This window comes from Simochromis diagramma, unplaced genomic scaffold (genome assembly GCF_900408965.1).
Source record: "Simochromis diagramma unplaced genomic scaffold, fSimDia1.1 OVJJ01000205.1, whole genome shotgun sequence".
NCBI lineage: Eukaryota > Metazoa > Chordata > Actinopteri > Cichliformes > Cichlidae > Simochromis > Simochromis diagramma.
The window spans coordinates 2858025-2874020 of record NW_024386782.1 but is presented as its reverse complement, the minus strand read 5'-3'; the positions used below and the strand labels follow the sequence as shown (position 1 = coordinate 2874020).

The 15996-nt window shown below is 38.6% G+C and overlaps 1 protein-coding gene across 2 annotated transcripts in view; it reads left to right on the top strand.

The window, feature by feature from the left end:
* LOC120724300 (collagen alpha-1(XI) chain-like) overlaps nucleotides 1-15996 on the top strand; it is an 81846-nt gene that overhangs the window by 37507 nt on the left and 28343 nt on the right. For both annotated transcript variants that reach the window (XM_040016420.1, XM_040016427.1), the window contains 22 exons: nucleotides 297-350; nucleotides 457-501; nucleotides 1239-1292; nucleotides 1383-1427; nucleotides 2414-2467; nucleotides 3540-3584; nucleotides 3775-3828; nucleotides 3924-3968; nucleotides 4614-4667; nucleotides 4764-4808; nucleotides 5709-5762; nucleotides 5862-5969; nucleotides 6897-6950; nucleotides 9174-9227; nucleotides 10273-10317; nucleotides 10590-10643; nucleotides 11047-11091; nucleotides 11468-11521; nucleotides 11658-11711; nucleotides 12511-12564; nucleotides 12842-12949; nucleotides 13498-13587. In XM_040016420.1, the coding sequence (XP_039872354.1) occupies nucleotides 297-350; nucleotides 457-501; nucleotides 1239-1292; nucleotides 1383-1427; nucleotides 2414-2467; nucleotides 3540-3584; nucleotides 3775-3828; nucleotides 3924-3968; nucleotides 4614-4667; nucleotides 4764-4808; nucleotides 5709-5762; nucleotides 5862-5969; nucleotides 6897-6950; nucleotides 9174-9227; nucleotides 10273-10317; nucleotides 10590-10643; nucleotides 11047-11091; nucleotides 11468-11521; nucleotides 11658-11711; nucleotides 12511-12564; nucleotides 12842-12949; nucleotides 13498-13587 (1269 nt within the window). The remainder of the gene's footprint in view (nucleotides 1-296; nucleotides 351-456; nucleotides 502-1238; nucleotides 1293-1382; nucleotides 1428-2413; nucleotides 2468-3539; nucleotides 3585-3774; nucleotides 3829-3923; nucleotides 3969-4613; nucleotides 4668-4763; nucleotides 4809-5708; nucleotides 5763-5861; nucleotides 5970-6896; nucleotides 6951-9173; nucleotides 9228-10272; nucleotides 10318-10589; nucleotides 10644-11046; nucleotides 11092-11467; nucleotides 11522-11657; nucleotides 11712-12510; nucleotides 12565-12841; nucleotides 12950-13497; nucleotides 13588-15996) is intronic.

The following is a 15996-nucleotide window of genomic DNA, read 5'->3' as shown; positions in this document are numbered from 1 at the left end:
TCATGTCTTATCCTATACTAAGTAATTACAAGGCCAATCCCTTAACAGTATATAAATAGTGCAAACCATATAGGTCCATGCCAGTTGTGGTAACCGTGCTTACTGTAGATTAAAGGCAGCTTTGTTGCTGATTTTTTTTTTAACAGCATTTTCTGTGTTTTCTCAATTTTTGGCTCGTGTTACGCCTTTTTAATTAAAGGATTGTTTCTTTTTTTTTTCTTAGTTACGGAGATTCTTTCTTGACCCTAACATCCTAATGTTTTTTGGTATCTCTCTTCTGTGATTGTTTTCCCCAGGGAGACCAGGGCTCGACAGGTCCTCCAGGACCCCCAGGAGAAGATGGCCCAAGAGTAAGACTCTAGCACTTTATTCAAAATCTAGCTAGTCATGTTGACATTTTTCTTCAAAATTACATAACATCTGTTAATAATCTACTATTTTCTTTTCTGACAAAAGGGTGAAGATGGCCAGGTTGGACAGAGAGGTGTGGCTGGAGAGATGGTAAGTGCATTTATTAGCTGTCAAAACAAGATTAAACCACCATGTCAAACATCAGAATTTGCTGAAAATATAACCATGTGCTCAATTTTCATACTAACACAGGTCTCATTCATCAACTTTCTTCTTTTCTTTTCTTGTTTAACTGATATAAACCTATAGCTCTGCAATCCTCTCTTTACTCCAGCTATAATGACATTCCTCCCTGGGAAGGACCATTACCATTGTATTCTCGACCTTGCCATGGCAGAAAGGCTTTACATAACAGATCAGAAAATAGAACCATGAATGTGTTTTTCAGTCATTACTTTCCAGAAACTGACATATTCTGCCCAGTGCTCTTCAAATGGAGCATAGAGTTGCAATAGAAATAGTTTGCTCCCTGGTATACCCAAAAATAGCACAATCTTTTTAAAGGGCCAGTTGTGCAGAATTTCATCATCCACTGTCAATAGATGAAAGACTAAGTGCGCTCATTCTAAGTGTATAATTTTAGGCTTTTGACATGAGAAATTGCTCTCATGCGTATTCTGTGCAGTAGTTTTCATAGATGACCACATGAGGTCAGCATTTCACATGTGTGGAAAGTCGTAGAACATTGATGCCATAATTTAAGCATTTAATCTACACAGATACACCGGAAATGCAAAAGCAAACAAATAAACAATCAGTATAAGAACTTTGTGTTTATGCATTAGTTTATACAGTTTTATTCAGCTTATATTTGTCTTAAAATACAGGGTCCTAGAGGTTTGCTTGGCCCCAGAGGGTCTTCTGGCCCCGCAGGACAGCGTGTAAGTATAGTAAATCCTCATCACTTAATCTCCAAACTGTTTATCGTGTCCTGTTTCTTCTTAAACAACATCAAAAACTGATCTCTTTAGGGTCTTCCTGGTCTTGATGGGCAACCTGGTCCTAAAGGAAATATGGTAAGAAATGTTTTCTTCATATTAAAGATCAATGAATATGTACAGAACCAACTAAGCAGTTTGAGGGTTTTTTTTATTTTTCTGCTGTATAACATGTCATTGGCTTTTAACCCCTGTTTACTCTAACAGGAATCAGGCCCTTTTAGTCATCAGATAATAGTTAAATCATGCTCCTCAGAGTTTCTGCCGTACTTTCTGCGCACTCAAGGGTTTAAATGGAAAAGTCTGTATGTCAATGGTCCCATCATGGATTTATCTTCCTGTAGGGTCTCAGTGGGATGTGTGAGTGAGGTTTGCAGATCAATGGTCAAGACAGTGAAACAAGCCCACATACTGTCTGTGGTCACTGAGTCAGCAAGGCAAAGAAACAACCAGCTGAAGAGGAGTATAGAACAATAGGCATTCAGTGTGTTTCTCATTAACGTCTTAAAGTTGGTGTTGAGCTCAACATTCCAAAAAACAAGAAACCTAAAATTACCACTACGATAGGACTTCCAGGAGGGTTTCTAAACAATTATGGCACACACAAAATTCTCCACCATATGGGTGTTTTTAGAGCACCTTTTACCGGAGGAACATAAGAACAGTGGGTGAATCTATTTAAATGCACTGTCAGGGAACCTGGAACACTGTGAATAGAGCCTCTTTATTGTGTTTGTTGTAACAGCTGGAGTGGATTTCACATGGGTCTCTTCTTTTGTTTTTTATGTATTTGCGTTGTGACATACTGAATCCCAACAGAAATGCCAAACAACTCATCACCATTCCGATTAGTCTTATTCCTCATCACTTTCTCCATCTCGTACTTTGAGTGAATCAGATTGTTGTTTGACTGTTTTCAATATGAAGTATCCAATTTCCCCTGGACTAGTTATTCTTCCATTGATAGTCGTGCGTAACAAAGCATACAGTTGGGAAAAAAATGCATTCATTGCGATCACTGGAGATATTTGCAACTTCATTTTTGTTTTCTTTCTTAAATGCAGGGTCCACAAGGAGAGGCAGGGCCTCCTGGGCAACAGGGTATGCCTGGTCCAAATGTAAGTTTTTTTCTTTGCTTTCTTGTTTTCTGTATCTGTCTCTTTATTTAAAAGTTTACTGATCAGTCAGTCTCTCTGACTGCTTCTCCAACTGTCTCCTTTTTTCTCTCTCATCCTCCTTTTGCTCCCTTCCTTTTAATGCTCTATCCTCTCTCTGCCATATCCACTGTGCAGCAGGGAATCCGATGACCTCAAATGATCAGTTGCACCTCTGCTTTTTCAATCAAAAGTCCATAGATGTGTTTTTTGCTTTTCCTTCCTCTCGCTTCTCCCTCTATGACGTTCATTTCTTTAGCTGCTGTAATTCTGTCAGAAAACTCACACTGAGGAAGAGTGAAAGATTTCCAATAACACTGTTTTGTTATTTCCACAAAAAAGAGCATCTCTTGTGTCCAGTTAAGATTGGACATGTTGTACTCATTTGACAGAACTTAACCTAATTACAATGTCCATTTGGTGAAAAATATTCCATTATTGAGTCATATTTAATACAAAACAGTGCTCCCGGTATTTTATCCAGGGCTAAATGGCCATTGCCAGGTAAGATTTTCAGTCCTGCTGACACTTGCAGCCTGAACAGGATGACGTCATTCTCTTGGAAAGTATTAGTAGGAACCTGTCCTGATGGTATACAGGTTGAATAAATAACTCTTTCTTTTTAGTTAATACCTGGCTAAAGTCAAACTGATGCCTTCCAGTGAAAGCATTGGCCCCTTGAAAAATAACACAGCTTGCTTCTAAGAAAAACTGCTATTAACATTTTATTCTTTGCTGGTTGAATTGTCAAGAAGTCTCCAAGAAGTGTGGCTTTAAAATCACTGCAGAAAATAATAAAGCATTTATAGAGCTGAATGAATAGGTCTGAACTTGTTGGAAAAGGTAAAATGATTGGAATAATGAAAGGGAAAAAAGCAAATCTATTACAACCAAGCAAGTGACGCATAGCACACCATAAAATAGGGTATATGTTTCCCCAAATGGACATATCAGGTGTTTGTTTTTATTCAAAATGAATCACTTCTTTTCCCACATCATTTAAGCCTTCTTAAATATGATCTGCATTACCTTTCAGGGTCTTGTTGGTCCTCAAGGTCCAATCGGGCCTCCTGGTGAAAAAGTAAGTAAAGCCAGTTCCCTCTTAGTCCTCCCCCACAACTGCAAATGTTTCAGTCAGGACCTCTTAAGTGATTTTGCAGACATACTGCTGAGCTATAGGCCTTACTCGCCTCTCTAAAAGTAGCTATCTGTGTGTCTGTATCTCCCCCTCTATCTGTTTCTCTTTCTATCTGTTTCCTTTCTCTTTGTAGGGACCTCAAGGGAAGCAAGGTCTGCATGGCCTAGCTGGTGCCGATGGCCCTCCTGTGAGTAACACATCTGATTACTTTTTCATTTTTTCTGTCATCTTGACAAAATCCTAAAGACCAACTGTTGAAAATCTCTAAACATCCTTCCGTAGGGTCACCCAGGAAAAGAGGGTCCTCCAGGCGAGAAAGGAGCAGCTGTAAGTATGATGCAAGTTGGTGCTAATTTAGTGTTACAGAGAAGTGTCTCATTACAGCTGTTCCTAAAATGTATCAAAAGTAGCACAACAAAGGAAGGGGTGGGGGGAGGTCTGGCAGTCTTGTCAGATGCAGTTTAGTCTGCATAGTGCGCCTCAAGGTTAAATGTAGGCAGGCAATTCAGATGCTATCACGTAAATTGCCTCTGAAAATACCAGACCCACACATAGTGGCTTGTGATTAGTCACTTTGTTCTGTGTTACAAACCACAGTAAGCTGGCATTAACATACTCAGAGTTTTTATTGAGTGAGTAAAGAGGTTTTACAGTATTATTGCATGGATTTTTAAACACTAAATACTCTCATTTTAGATAGTATGATAAAAACTGAATAAAAGACTGAATAAAAGATACAGTATTACTATTCTTTATAAGTATTAATAATAGTGTAATATGTTAATAATACGGTATTATCAGTGTTAATATTGAAATTGTGCTATTATATGCAATTTGCAGTTTAACTTGTGAAATGTCTTTTCTTTCCTGTCCTGTCAAATTAGCATTGTTAGCTTTTATTTATTAACCTAAATATCTACAGAGTTACAGAATTTTCTCATTTTTTCCTGTTTTATTTCTTTAAATCGTTAGGGTCATCCAGGTCCTATGGGATCGATCGGCTACCCTGGGCCTCGCGGTGTGAAAGTATGTGCCATTGCAGACATACAATACCACTCTGCCATGAAAAGTTTCCCTAAAGTTTTCCCTAAACTTCTTTTTTTTTTTTTTCACTTTTTTCAGGGCGCTGAGGGAATTAGAGGCCTTAAAGGTGACAAAGGAGAAAAGGTAAACACTGCTCCAGCCTCTTTTTTTACCCGCCCTTGTTGACAGATGTCATTCTTTTGAAAATGGACCCATCAGAGTAGTAATTTCTTCCCAAATGAGGCTTTCTTCGAATCCAGCAAGTGGAAAAACTCTTAAAGGCCCATCACACTGGCAGTTAAACCCTCGTGCCACTGAGCTGTAATGGAGTGTGGAACATTAAACTAGAATGAGGCTGCTTTGTAGAGCGGTCTCAGTGCAGATGGATCTGTTTCCATTCTTTCCTGAGATTGCATTGGTTGAACTTATCCCATTGCTCGCTCTGTGTAAGTTTTAGGGTCTTTTGTCAGATTATTAAATCCCATTTTCCCATCACTTTAAAATTCATAGCATGTTCTTAGAACATCATCTACTTTCATGCTTCTGCCTTAATAAAATCCAGTGGCATAGCTCTTTTTACCCATGCAAAGTTACGATTTGACTTAGTTGTGATTTATTAGTATTTGGTTTAGTGGTTTCATGCATCGTGATATCTGTGAATACTGACATCAGTAGCGGAAGCAAAGAATAAAAACGACAAAATATTGAAAACTGCTTTCTCAACTTGAACCACCAGGTGTCAGCAAAATAACTTCAAAACTCCCTGTGTGAATGCTTCATTTAAACGACCACTAGATGTCACTATAAATCTTTCTCATAGAGCCCTGACACTCTTCAACATGTAACTTTCACAGTAGGTAAACTGTCACTGTGATTTTGTCACTTAAATAACAATACAGCTAAGTGGGGTTTTTTTCCACTATACATATCTTAGCTACTTATAGCTAACATAGCTTAGCTGTCATATGATATATTATATTTGATCAATTTTGTCTCTTAAACTCTTAGTTTTAAACATGAGTGCTTGGCGTCTTTTGTCTTTAGGGAGAAGATGGATTTCCAGGATTTAAAGGTGACATGGGGCTCAAAGGTGACAAGGTAAACCATCATCTCCAAAACGACAGCTGAGGTTTGCAGTTACAGAGTCTGACAGGACAATTAAAAAACATTTTTTACTTTTGTTTTGGCTGTCTTTAGGGTGAAAATGGCGTACTAGGGCTCAGAGGAGAGGATGGCCCTGAGGGTCCTAAGGGAAAGTCAGGACCGACTGGGGAGTCTGGCCCTATGGGGTCAGCTGGAGAGAAGGTAAGGAGCCAATACCTACAGGAACTGAAATATAAAATCTCAGATTCCTGTTTAATGTTTTTTGTTGTGCTGAAGTTGAAGTTCATCTATAACTGTGTAAGATAAAGTTGTGCGAGTGCAATTTTATAACTTTTCATTATAACACATATTACATAAATACTTTATTATCCAGTCTTCAGACTTTATTACTTTGCAGCCACCTGTCTTCAGCACTAGAACAGTCCTATCCATGAACTTTCTTCATGGAGCTGTCATCTTTCTTACGTCATACTTTAGTCTAACACACTCTTATTGACATAACAAGTAAATAACACTATAACTATAACAAGATTTACATCACAGTTGTGTATCCTAAAGTAGGTGGGCAGTCTTTCATACTAGCCATATTCTAATGAAAAATACAGTAATAAACTTGATCAAGAGCTTATCTGTAAATATTAAAAAGTTATCTTTACCTCCTAGGACCTGGCGTCCACATATGTGGACATCACATTTTCTGTTATTTAGACCAAAATACTCAAGGGCCTGATATCCACTTACGAGGACATTATACTGCTACTGTTATATTGAAATTTGAAACAAATATCCTCATATGTGGCTCTCATTTTTCTTAGAAACAAAAATCAGGTTAAACATTTTTTTTAAAAGCATGTGGGATAGTTGCATCAGATTCTGTGTAAATCTTAATGACCATACGCCATCCGAGATGGCCAAATTAGACCAAAGTGAATTCACAATTAGCAGAAAAGCCTCTGCATGGATGATGTCAGTTTCATAAATGTGGGATTGAAAACCTTCACACGCCAGAAATAAAATTTTATATTTTACAATGCTTCTGTGAATTTCAATCAAGTTTACAGGTCTGATTGCCAGTGTTTGTAAATGTCAATTGATTCCCTTTATGTTGTTTTTTCTTCTTTTTTTTAGGGAAAACTTGGAGTTCCTGGATTGCCTGGTTACCCTGGAAGACAAGGGCCAAAGGTGTGTGACATAGATTTTCCCTTTTTATCCAATACTGAAGATAATTTCCAGCTGTAGGTGTTCAGTGTCTTGGTCAAGGGCAGTGTAGATGGTTGACAACACAGCATGACTGTCACTGTGTTTACTCACTATTCAGCTTCAGTATCAAGCTGTTTGTATGTGTGTATCTGTGCACAGACTCCATGTGTTTACATATATGAATGTACAGAAATCTATATTGATTTTCTCTATGACTTCACAACATTTTGTTGGCTGATCAGCACTGACCCATATCTAAACCTCTTACCACTTGCCTTTCAAAAACCTGATGACTCACACATTCATAAACACAAATCCAAGCAGACACCTACTGTACACTCTCCAGGCCTCTTTTAGAAGCCGTAACTGGCACGGTCACCTGCTGTAGTCATCAGCTGTCCTCCCTCCTTAAAATCCAGGAATACTCCAACAGCTGACCATTGTGCCACGGCATCACTATCACAATGTGCTGCTGCAGCTGGTTCCTCTCTGCTGCTGTCAGCACTGACACCCTCGCACTGATACGATGGGTCAGATACAACTTGTCTTAGAGCATCCATTTAGGAACTGCTCTGTTAATGTCAGCAAAATGTGAGCTGTGGATATTCCTGAAATTGAGTAAGCTACAAAATACATTTGAAATGGTTACATTTCTAAACTGTATATTTCAGTAATTTGTATTTACTTTTTTAAATCATTTACTGTCTATGCTAACTAGAATGGAGCTTTTCAAGATTTGACATTTTATAATTGTGTAATAGACAGAGTACAGTAAAGGTTATTCAGTGCTAGTAATCATAGCAAAACCAACAAATATAGTCCTCAAAGGATAATAAAGACATCCTGACTTTTCAAATACATAGACTAAATATTTTTAAATAATTTTTTAATATATATTTGTCTGGAACCCAACCGTCCTTTTTGGACTTCCATAGTTCCCAAAAAGTAAATTCTTTTCCCAAAATAGATCATGTGCTGTATGAGACAGAACCTGCTCGTCCCATGTTTCCATTGCAAAGTATCAACAGTGTTATAAAATGTCAAATTGTCCTCAGGAGTATGTTCAGGGTCAAAGTCTTGGCCCATTAACAGCCTTTATCCCCCTCAATCAGCCTGTGCATGAATCCCTCCAATGGCTGTGTTTTTGGCTGCTGCACCCCATCACTCTCTGTTAACAGCTTTCCCACACTGTTAATTCTGGATGCCATTTGCAAGAGCTTCAGTAGTCTTATCTCCATGGTGCAAGTCGTGCTTGTCCAGTACCAGCTCTCCTTTCAGTTTACCATAACTGCACCTCTGTGAAAAACAAATTAAGCAGCATAGATGTCCCTTTCCTGCTGTCTCCACAATGTTGAGCTGTTTACTTCTTGCGTTTCTGCCCACGCTGCCCTGTTGTGGCGCCCTTGCCCATACTGCACAGAATTATTCCTTGTATACATATGCATGTGTGCAATAATGAGCACTATGGATACCGCATAGTGCATCATACTGTGCATCAGAGAGCGTTTTAAACTCAACACACCCATATATGCCTGTGACCTTGGAGCACAGCTGGGTCAGAGAAATGTTTAACTTAAATTGGTTGAACGTATAATTATGCTGCCTAATTCTGCATGAAGGGAAGCTATATTGGTAAGCAGCTTGGTACTCCTGTTAATTCATCCAACAGTGATTACACTCCTAGTATTTGTTTGACTGGCACCATTCTCATTATCAGACAGCACAGCCTGCAAAAGTCCACTAACTAAATTGCTGATGGGTAACAAAGGGAATCCACCGTTTCCGTTTTCTTTGTCTTTATTTACTCACACTGCCAGTTTTATCTTCCTCCTCACTAGACACTTTGCTAACAACCTAACAACACCTTTGTCTGTCTGTGTGTCAGAAAGTGTCAAAGTGACCGGGTTCTTTTGATGCCTTAAAAAGAAGGTGTTCATTTTTCTAAGGGGATGACAAACTATAAACTGCACACCCACTGATATGAATCGGCTGGCAAGTTAGTCTTTTATGTGGAAGGACTGTACAGTTTCTTATTAATTAGCCCTGTTCAGTAAAGTGCAAAAGGACTGCTGCTACTTCTTCTATAGTCTCGCTGACATTGTTACAGGGCAGAGTGTTATTTTATGCTCTCGAATATGTGAATGTATTTCTCCTTTTGCTCACTCAGTCCTTCTCTCTGACTTTTTTTCTCTACTTGCCCTGCAGGGCTCCAATGGCTTTCCTGGATTCCCTGGGGCAAACGGCGAGAAAGGAACAAGGGTGAGAAAAAAAAATTATTAAATACATGCATACAGAGTCACTCAGCTTTCCTAGTGATCAAGGGGCATCTTACATCTTAAAAGGAGACACATACGATTAAACTTTGACACTGCAAGCTTGGATATGGTAGAAAACAAATAAATAGATCTGCCTACTCTACTGTGTGTGTTTAAAAAAATCCCAACTTGATTCCAATACATTCAAATTAACTCTGAAATTTGTACAAAAATATGTACATGACCATCGGCTTCCAAAACAATCAATCTGCTGCTGTAAGAGCCTTCTGATTTTGACTTGATGCATGCTCAATCATCCAGGTGAGTAAATCCCAAAATGTTTATTCTGTTCATCTGGACATCTGGCCATCCAACTGACTTCTTCAGTCTCAGGTGACTGCAGGTTTCCCCAACCTTATAAACAGTACATTTGCACAATAACTGAACCTAGCCTACCAAAGGGTCTGATTTTGACCCTTATAGCAATTTACTTTCTTTTAGCCACAGGATCAGTGAGGACTGTCATCCTATTTTATAACAAAGCTGTTGGAATGTGTTTGAGGTCAAGGCTCAGTGCAGGCTTTCAACACTAACTCTGTCGCGCTACAAAGGCCGTACCCAGAAGACTGCTGTAAAGATGTACTGTAGGTCTTCATGGAGGATTGACAACTATATTCAGCTGTGTGAATGAAACTAGTGAGTGTTTGAGCCAAAGGGATGAGAGTGAGGGTTTCAGAATGAAGCTGGTTATTATTGACAAGAGAAACTGCGCTCATACAGACATTGAGAAGCAGACATGCTCGGCCCCAGCATGCTAGAACCGACAGCTAGTTCAAACTGTCGAGTGTCTATGGGTAACCACTTACAGCATCAATTTGTTTATTTATTTTTGTCCTAAAGTGCTGTTTCCCTGACTCAAACTCCTGGAACAGTTGCTTCTGTCTGATGATGGCTCAGCTAAAACTTCCCAAACAGGATATTAAGAAGTATTAAATTAGGTGATGCGTGATTTTTGTCCTAAATCAAAACTTTTGTTTTTCTGTTTTCAGGGAATTGCTGGCAAATCTGGCCCTAGAGGGCAACGTGGCCCAACGGTAGGCAATTCATCTGTCTGCCAGCTCAGCCTGAGCTCTCCACATAAATGATGTATTGTGTTTAAATGAAAATCTCATCCTTTAAAGGGCTGTCTATGGGGTTTATGTGTTTTTTGTTTTCTGAAAAAGATGTGCAGTAGGTAGAGAATTTTAGAGAGGGGCAGGGATGGCAATTGCCCTTAAATAAAATTATTCTTAGGATTTGCTTCTTATTGTTTCACGCTTTCTAAAACTGAACTTATTATTTCTGTAAATATATTTAATGAATTTAGGGTCCACGCGGTGGCCGTGGTGCTAGAGGACCAACAGGAAAGCCGGGTGCTAAGGTAAGTGCCCATTTCAGGTTTTTAATGGCAGTTTGCCTGATATAAAATATATCTTTATGTTTATGTTTTTGTATGGAGCATGATTAAAATCAGTAGTTTGGTACAGCTGCTATGTGAAATACATGTTACTGTGCTCACGTATTATACATAAGTTATTATACATAGTACTGTATGTGTGTCTGTTGAAAGTCTTACATAAATATAGAGCTACCTAAATATAAAATTATAGTGTATCAACATTATAAAACATAGTTCCCTTTTGGTAAATAAATGTGCATGCATGCACACCTTGACTTGATGTGTAACCTCAGTATCAATGATTTGCATGAATTTGATTCATATTTCACACTACCTGTGTTGATGAAGTTCACAAAATTGCTCTGTACCTTGTCTATCTCCTCAGGGCAACTCAGGCAATGATGGACCTCCCGGCCTGCCAGGGGAGCGGGTTAGTATTGGATTTTGTTTGATCAGCCACTCTTGTTTTGCACACAGACTCTGTGACACCAAAAGTATATCAGGTGGATTGAACTTAAACTTGAACTCAGAGTGAATTGTAACTTTTTGTAATTTCAGTGAAGCACTTAGATTTTAAATCCTTCGGCTAGTTAATTTTAAATGAGCAACCTTATACTTATTTGTGTAACCTAATTTGTGTCACAAAAAGCCAGCAAATGTATAATGAACGAGGCAGTGCTATTTATTTCTTAACTGCAACAGTGAAACAGCTAGGTTTCTCAGTGTGAATCTAATTATATTCCATTTACATGTTGTGGTTGTCATTCGCTATTCTGACTGCTTGATTTATTTTCTTTTCATTTCAGGGACCTCAAGGACCACAGGGACCTGTCGGTTTCCCTGGACCCAAAGGACCTAATGTAAGTAGCTGCTGTCAAACTGTCAGTGAGCTGGCACCATCCACAACCATGTTGATGCTTTTCATGCAAGCTTTTCAAATATTAATACACACCTGATATCTTGATCCTTATGAACTATCCACCTGTTCAACTCCAGGGCCCACCAGGGAAAGACGGGCTACCCGGTCATCCTGGACAGCGGGGAGAGACGGTTAGTGGGTAGTTTTGTACATTAACACCTTGTGTTGTGATGTTGTGAAGTCACGTATTGCGTCTTTCAGCCTCTCAAATAGCTACAGTTAGTGTATTTCAATGATGTTGAAGTAAAGATTGGGTTTTTTTTACTTTTAATGAATACTTTTTTAAATGTTTTTCTACAAAAGGTAAACAAGTAACATCGCTAGGGGTAGCAGAAATAGGATATTGGCATGACAACGAGCTGATTAAGTGCAGCATCTGTAATGCTGAAGTCCACTCATTATCTGTTCTTGCTTCTTTAGTGGTATACAGTCCTATATTGTCTAATTGGTTTTGTGTTTACATCTCCATAATTTGCTGTATTATGAGAGTCAGCACCTCTGATATTTTTAAGCATTACATTTTGTATGCATAAGGACTTCTTCTGCTTCTGAAGAAAGAACAACCAAACTTGGATCTTGTTTACTGCACAGGTTTTACAGGCACTTCATACTGAAAAAGCAAGCGACTGTCTATGTGTGTTTTTTTTAGCCTTCACTGAATAGTACTTTAAGTATTACTATGCAAGCACTTTTACAGTGGTATTAAAAAGGTTTGAAAAAGTCAAGATTTAACTTGCTTATACCTGCAGGTGCCAGATTTAGGGTGTGAGAAATATTTTGTCAGTTTAACTATACATTACAGTGTAGTGTAGTTAAAACTGACTTTCTTTATGACCTAATGTTTACCTATTGTACAACACAAAGATGTCAGTAAATCAAATATTAAAATTTGTCCAGTAATATCTTTGATATCTCTGACATCTTCCTCAGGGCTTCCAAGGGAAGACTGGACCTCCGGGGCCTGGAGGAGTGGTTGGACCACAGGTAGATATTCAGCGAATGTCATCATTACCTCCTCTGTTGTGCACATATATTCTGTGTCTCTAGTTTAGGAGTTATGGATTACAGAAATCTAGGTATATATCAGTAATAATAGCTTATCCTAAAAATAGTAATTAGAATGCATTAGATGGTTTTCAAATAATCAGTGTTGCTGATCATCAATTTGGAGTTACTATGAAGACCCTGGAATTATAGGAATTATATTTTACATACATTTTATAGTTGATTAACCTTAATGTGTCGTGTTTGTCCTTGAAAGGGACCAACTGGAGAGACAGGACCAAGTGGAGAGCGAGGACACCCTGGCTCTCCTGGTCCACCTGGTGAACAAGGTCTACCTGGAGCTGCTGGAAAAGAGGGTGGAAAGGTAAATGACCATGCATTCAAATTCAGATAAATATAGGTCAAAACTTCTTTGATTATACAGAAAGCCTTGTTAAACAGTGCATCTGTCTACTTTAGTGTTATTTAAAATTATTGTTCTTTTAGCAACTTACAGAATTCATTTTTGTTCTTAACATGCTTTTTTCACCCCAGTTTAACAGCTTTGTAACCGACATATATTGGTATAATAGTGTGTAGGTAAACTGAAATACACTGATAAAACTATTTAACAACCACATGTTTCTTTTTTTGGGGTGGGGGGGTTGTTCAATATCCAGTCTGTGCTAGTCTTAATTATTCTTTGGATAGCTCTATGTTTACTGGCCTACATTTTCTTTTTTTGCCATTACATTTTAATCACTTGCTATTGTTCCCGCATAATTACGTATAATTTTAGCTGTTATCACGAGATCAATCTTTTTTTTCTGTCATTCTCACAGATTGAGCTCTTCTTTGTTTTCACATAAAGGAACTCTGCCTTTCATGATTACCCAATGTCAGTTAACTGACTTATTCTCTTTCCCTCTGTAGGGTGATCCAGGTCTTCAGGGTCCTAGCGGCAAGCCAGGACCTGCTGGCCTGAGAGGTTTCCAAGGTGCAAGAGGTCTTCCAGGGGCCATGGTAACACAGAGACCTCCCACAGATTAATACATTAACGCAAACATACTTAACATGTCCACATGAAACTGTGCCATCCCACATCCTGAGCATCCACCCAGCTGAATTTAGCTCCAAACTCCAATTACCAGGCTAACAACCTGCTGTTAAACCAAATGTCACACTTGGCAGTGGACCTGACTGAACGTTACAGAATGGGCTTTCATAGAACTGAGAGGATTCAGTAATACACAGATTGATATATTTTATCATTACTGGTGTCAGCAATTTTAAAAATATGTTTTGTTTTTTTCCAATGTGGCTATGACATAAAGAATGTCCCTCTAATCAGCACTATGCTGCATGTCGTAGGCATGAATTTCCTCATTTAGAATTGCACTAGTGGAGCCTATAAGGAATTCGTGTTTAGTTTTCTATCGAAGAATGAGTCAGATCCCTTTGATTCTGATTCAAACCCACAACTTACTGACTGCATCTCATGCACTCTAGCCTTCTGCATAACCTGAATTAATTCTCAATAAGAGTGGGTGTGAGTGAGAAAAAGTTCAAGGTCAGGGAGGATGCTGACTGAGGATCAACTTGAGGAACTGTGGTTGAAGCTCATTTCAAGGCTGACCATTAAGAGAGCACATGACAGCACTGCTCAGACTTATTGCAGCCGTTATGTTTGTCCCATGTGTGCTAAGGAATGGCTTTCCTTTTATAACGGGAGTACACATATACTGTGTGAAAAAAACTCACACAACCTCCCACTCTGTCAAAGTGATTTCATCCACACACAGAAACAGACACACATGGATATGTGCACTTCTTGTATTAGTGAAAATAAAAGCATAAATCTTCAATTCAGTTCAGTTTTATTTATATAGTGTTAAACCACATCAACAGTTGCCTCAAGGCACTTTATATTGTAAGGTAAAGATCCTACAATAATACACAGAAAACAGAGAAAACCCCAGCAATCATATGACCCCCTATTAGCAAGCATCAGTGGGAAGGAAAAACTCCCTTTTAACAGGAAGAAACCTCCAGAAGAACCAGGCTCAGGGAGGGGCGGCATCATCCGCGACTGGTTGAAGTGAGGGGAGGAAGTCAGGAGAAAGGCATGCTGTGGAAGAGAGCCAGAGATTAATAATAACTAATAATTAAATGCAGAGAGGTGTATAAATGCATATCGAGTCAAAAAGGTGACTGAAGAAGAAACACCCAGTGCATCATGGGAATCCCCCAGCAACCTACACCTATTGGAGCACATAAGGAAGGATTCAGGGTTACCTGATCCAACGCTAACTATATGATTTATCAAAAAGGAAAGTTTGAAGCCTAATATTAAAAGTAGAGAGGGTGTCTGTCTCTTGAATCCTAAATGGAAGCTGGTTTCACAGAAGAGGGGCCTGAAAGCTGAAAGCTTTGCCTCCCATTATACTTTTAAATACTCTAGGAACCCCAAGTAAGACTGCAGTCTGAAAGTGTAGTGCTCTAATGGGGTGATGCGGTACTATAAAGTCATTAAGATAAAATGGGGCCTGATTATTCAAAACCTTTTATTTGAGGAGCAGGATTTTAAATTTGATTCTGGATTTAATAGGGAGCCAGTTAAGGGAAGCCAATATAGGAGAAATATGCTCTCTCTTTCTAGTCCCTGTCAGTACTCCTGCCACAGATAAACTCAAGGCTTTTCGGGAAGTTTTTTTTTAGGACATCCTAATAATAATGAATTACAGCAGTCCAGCCTAGAAGTAATAAATGCATGAACTAGTTTTTCAGCGTCATTCTGAGACATGACATATCATTTCTCAATATTGTACAATATGGAAAAAAGCAATCCTATATATTTATTTAATATGCACATTGAAGGACATATTCTTATCAAAAACGACTCCAAGGTTCCTCACAATGTTACAAGATTCAAAGATAATGCCATCCAGAGTAAGCATCTGGTTAGATACCATATTTGTAAGACTTTTTGGACAGAGTACAATAACCTCAATTTTATCTGAATTTAGAAACATAAAATTAGAGGTAATCCAGGTCTTTATGTCTGTAAGAAATTCCAAGTTTACCTAATTGGTGTGTGTTATCTGGCTTAATAGGAAGATAAAGTTGTGTGTCATCTGCATAGTAGGGAAAAATTATGCTATACCTTCTGATGCCTAAGAGAAGCATGTATAATGTAAACACAATTGGTTCTAGCACATAACCCTGTGGAACTCCAAAATTAACCTCAGCGTGTAAAGAGGACTCTCCATTTATATGAATAAATTGGAGCCTATTAGATGGATATGATTCAAACCACTGCAGTGCAGTACCTTTAATACCTACAGGATGCTCTAATGCTCTAAAATGTTATGGTCAACAATGCTGAATGGTGCACTGAGGTCTAGCAGGACAAGCACTGAGATGTGTCCACTG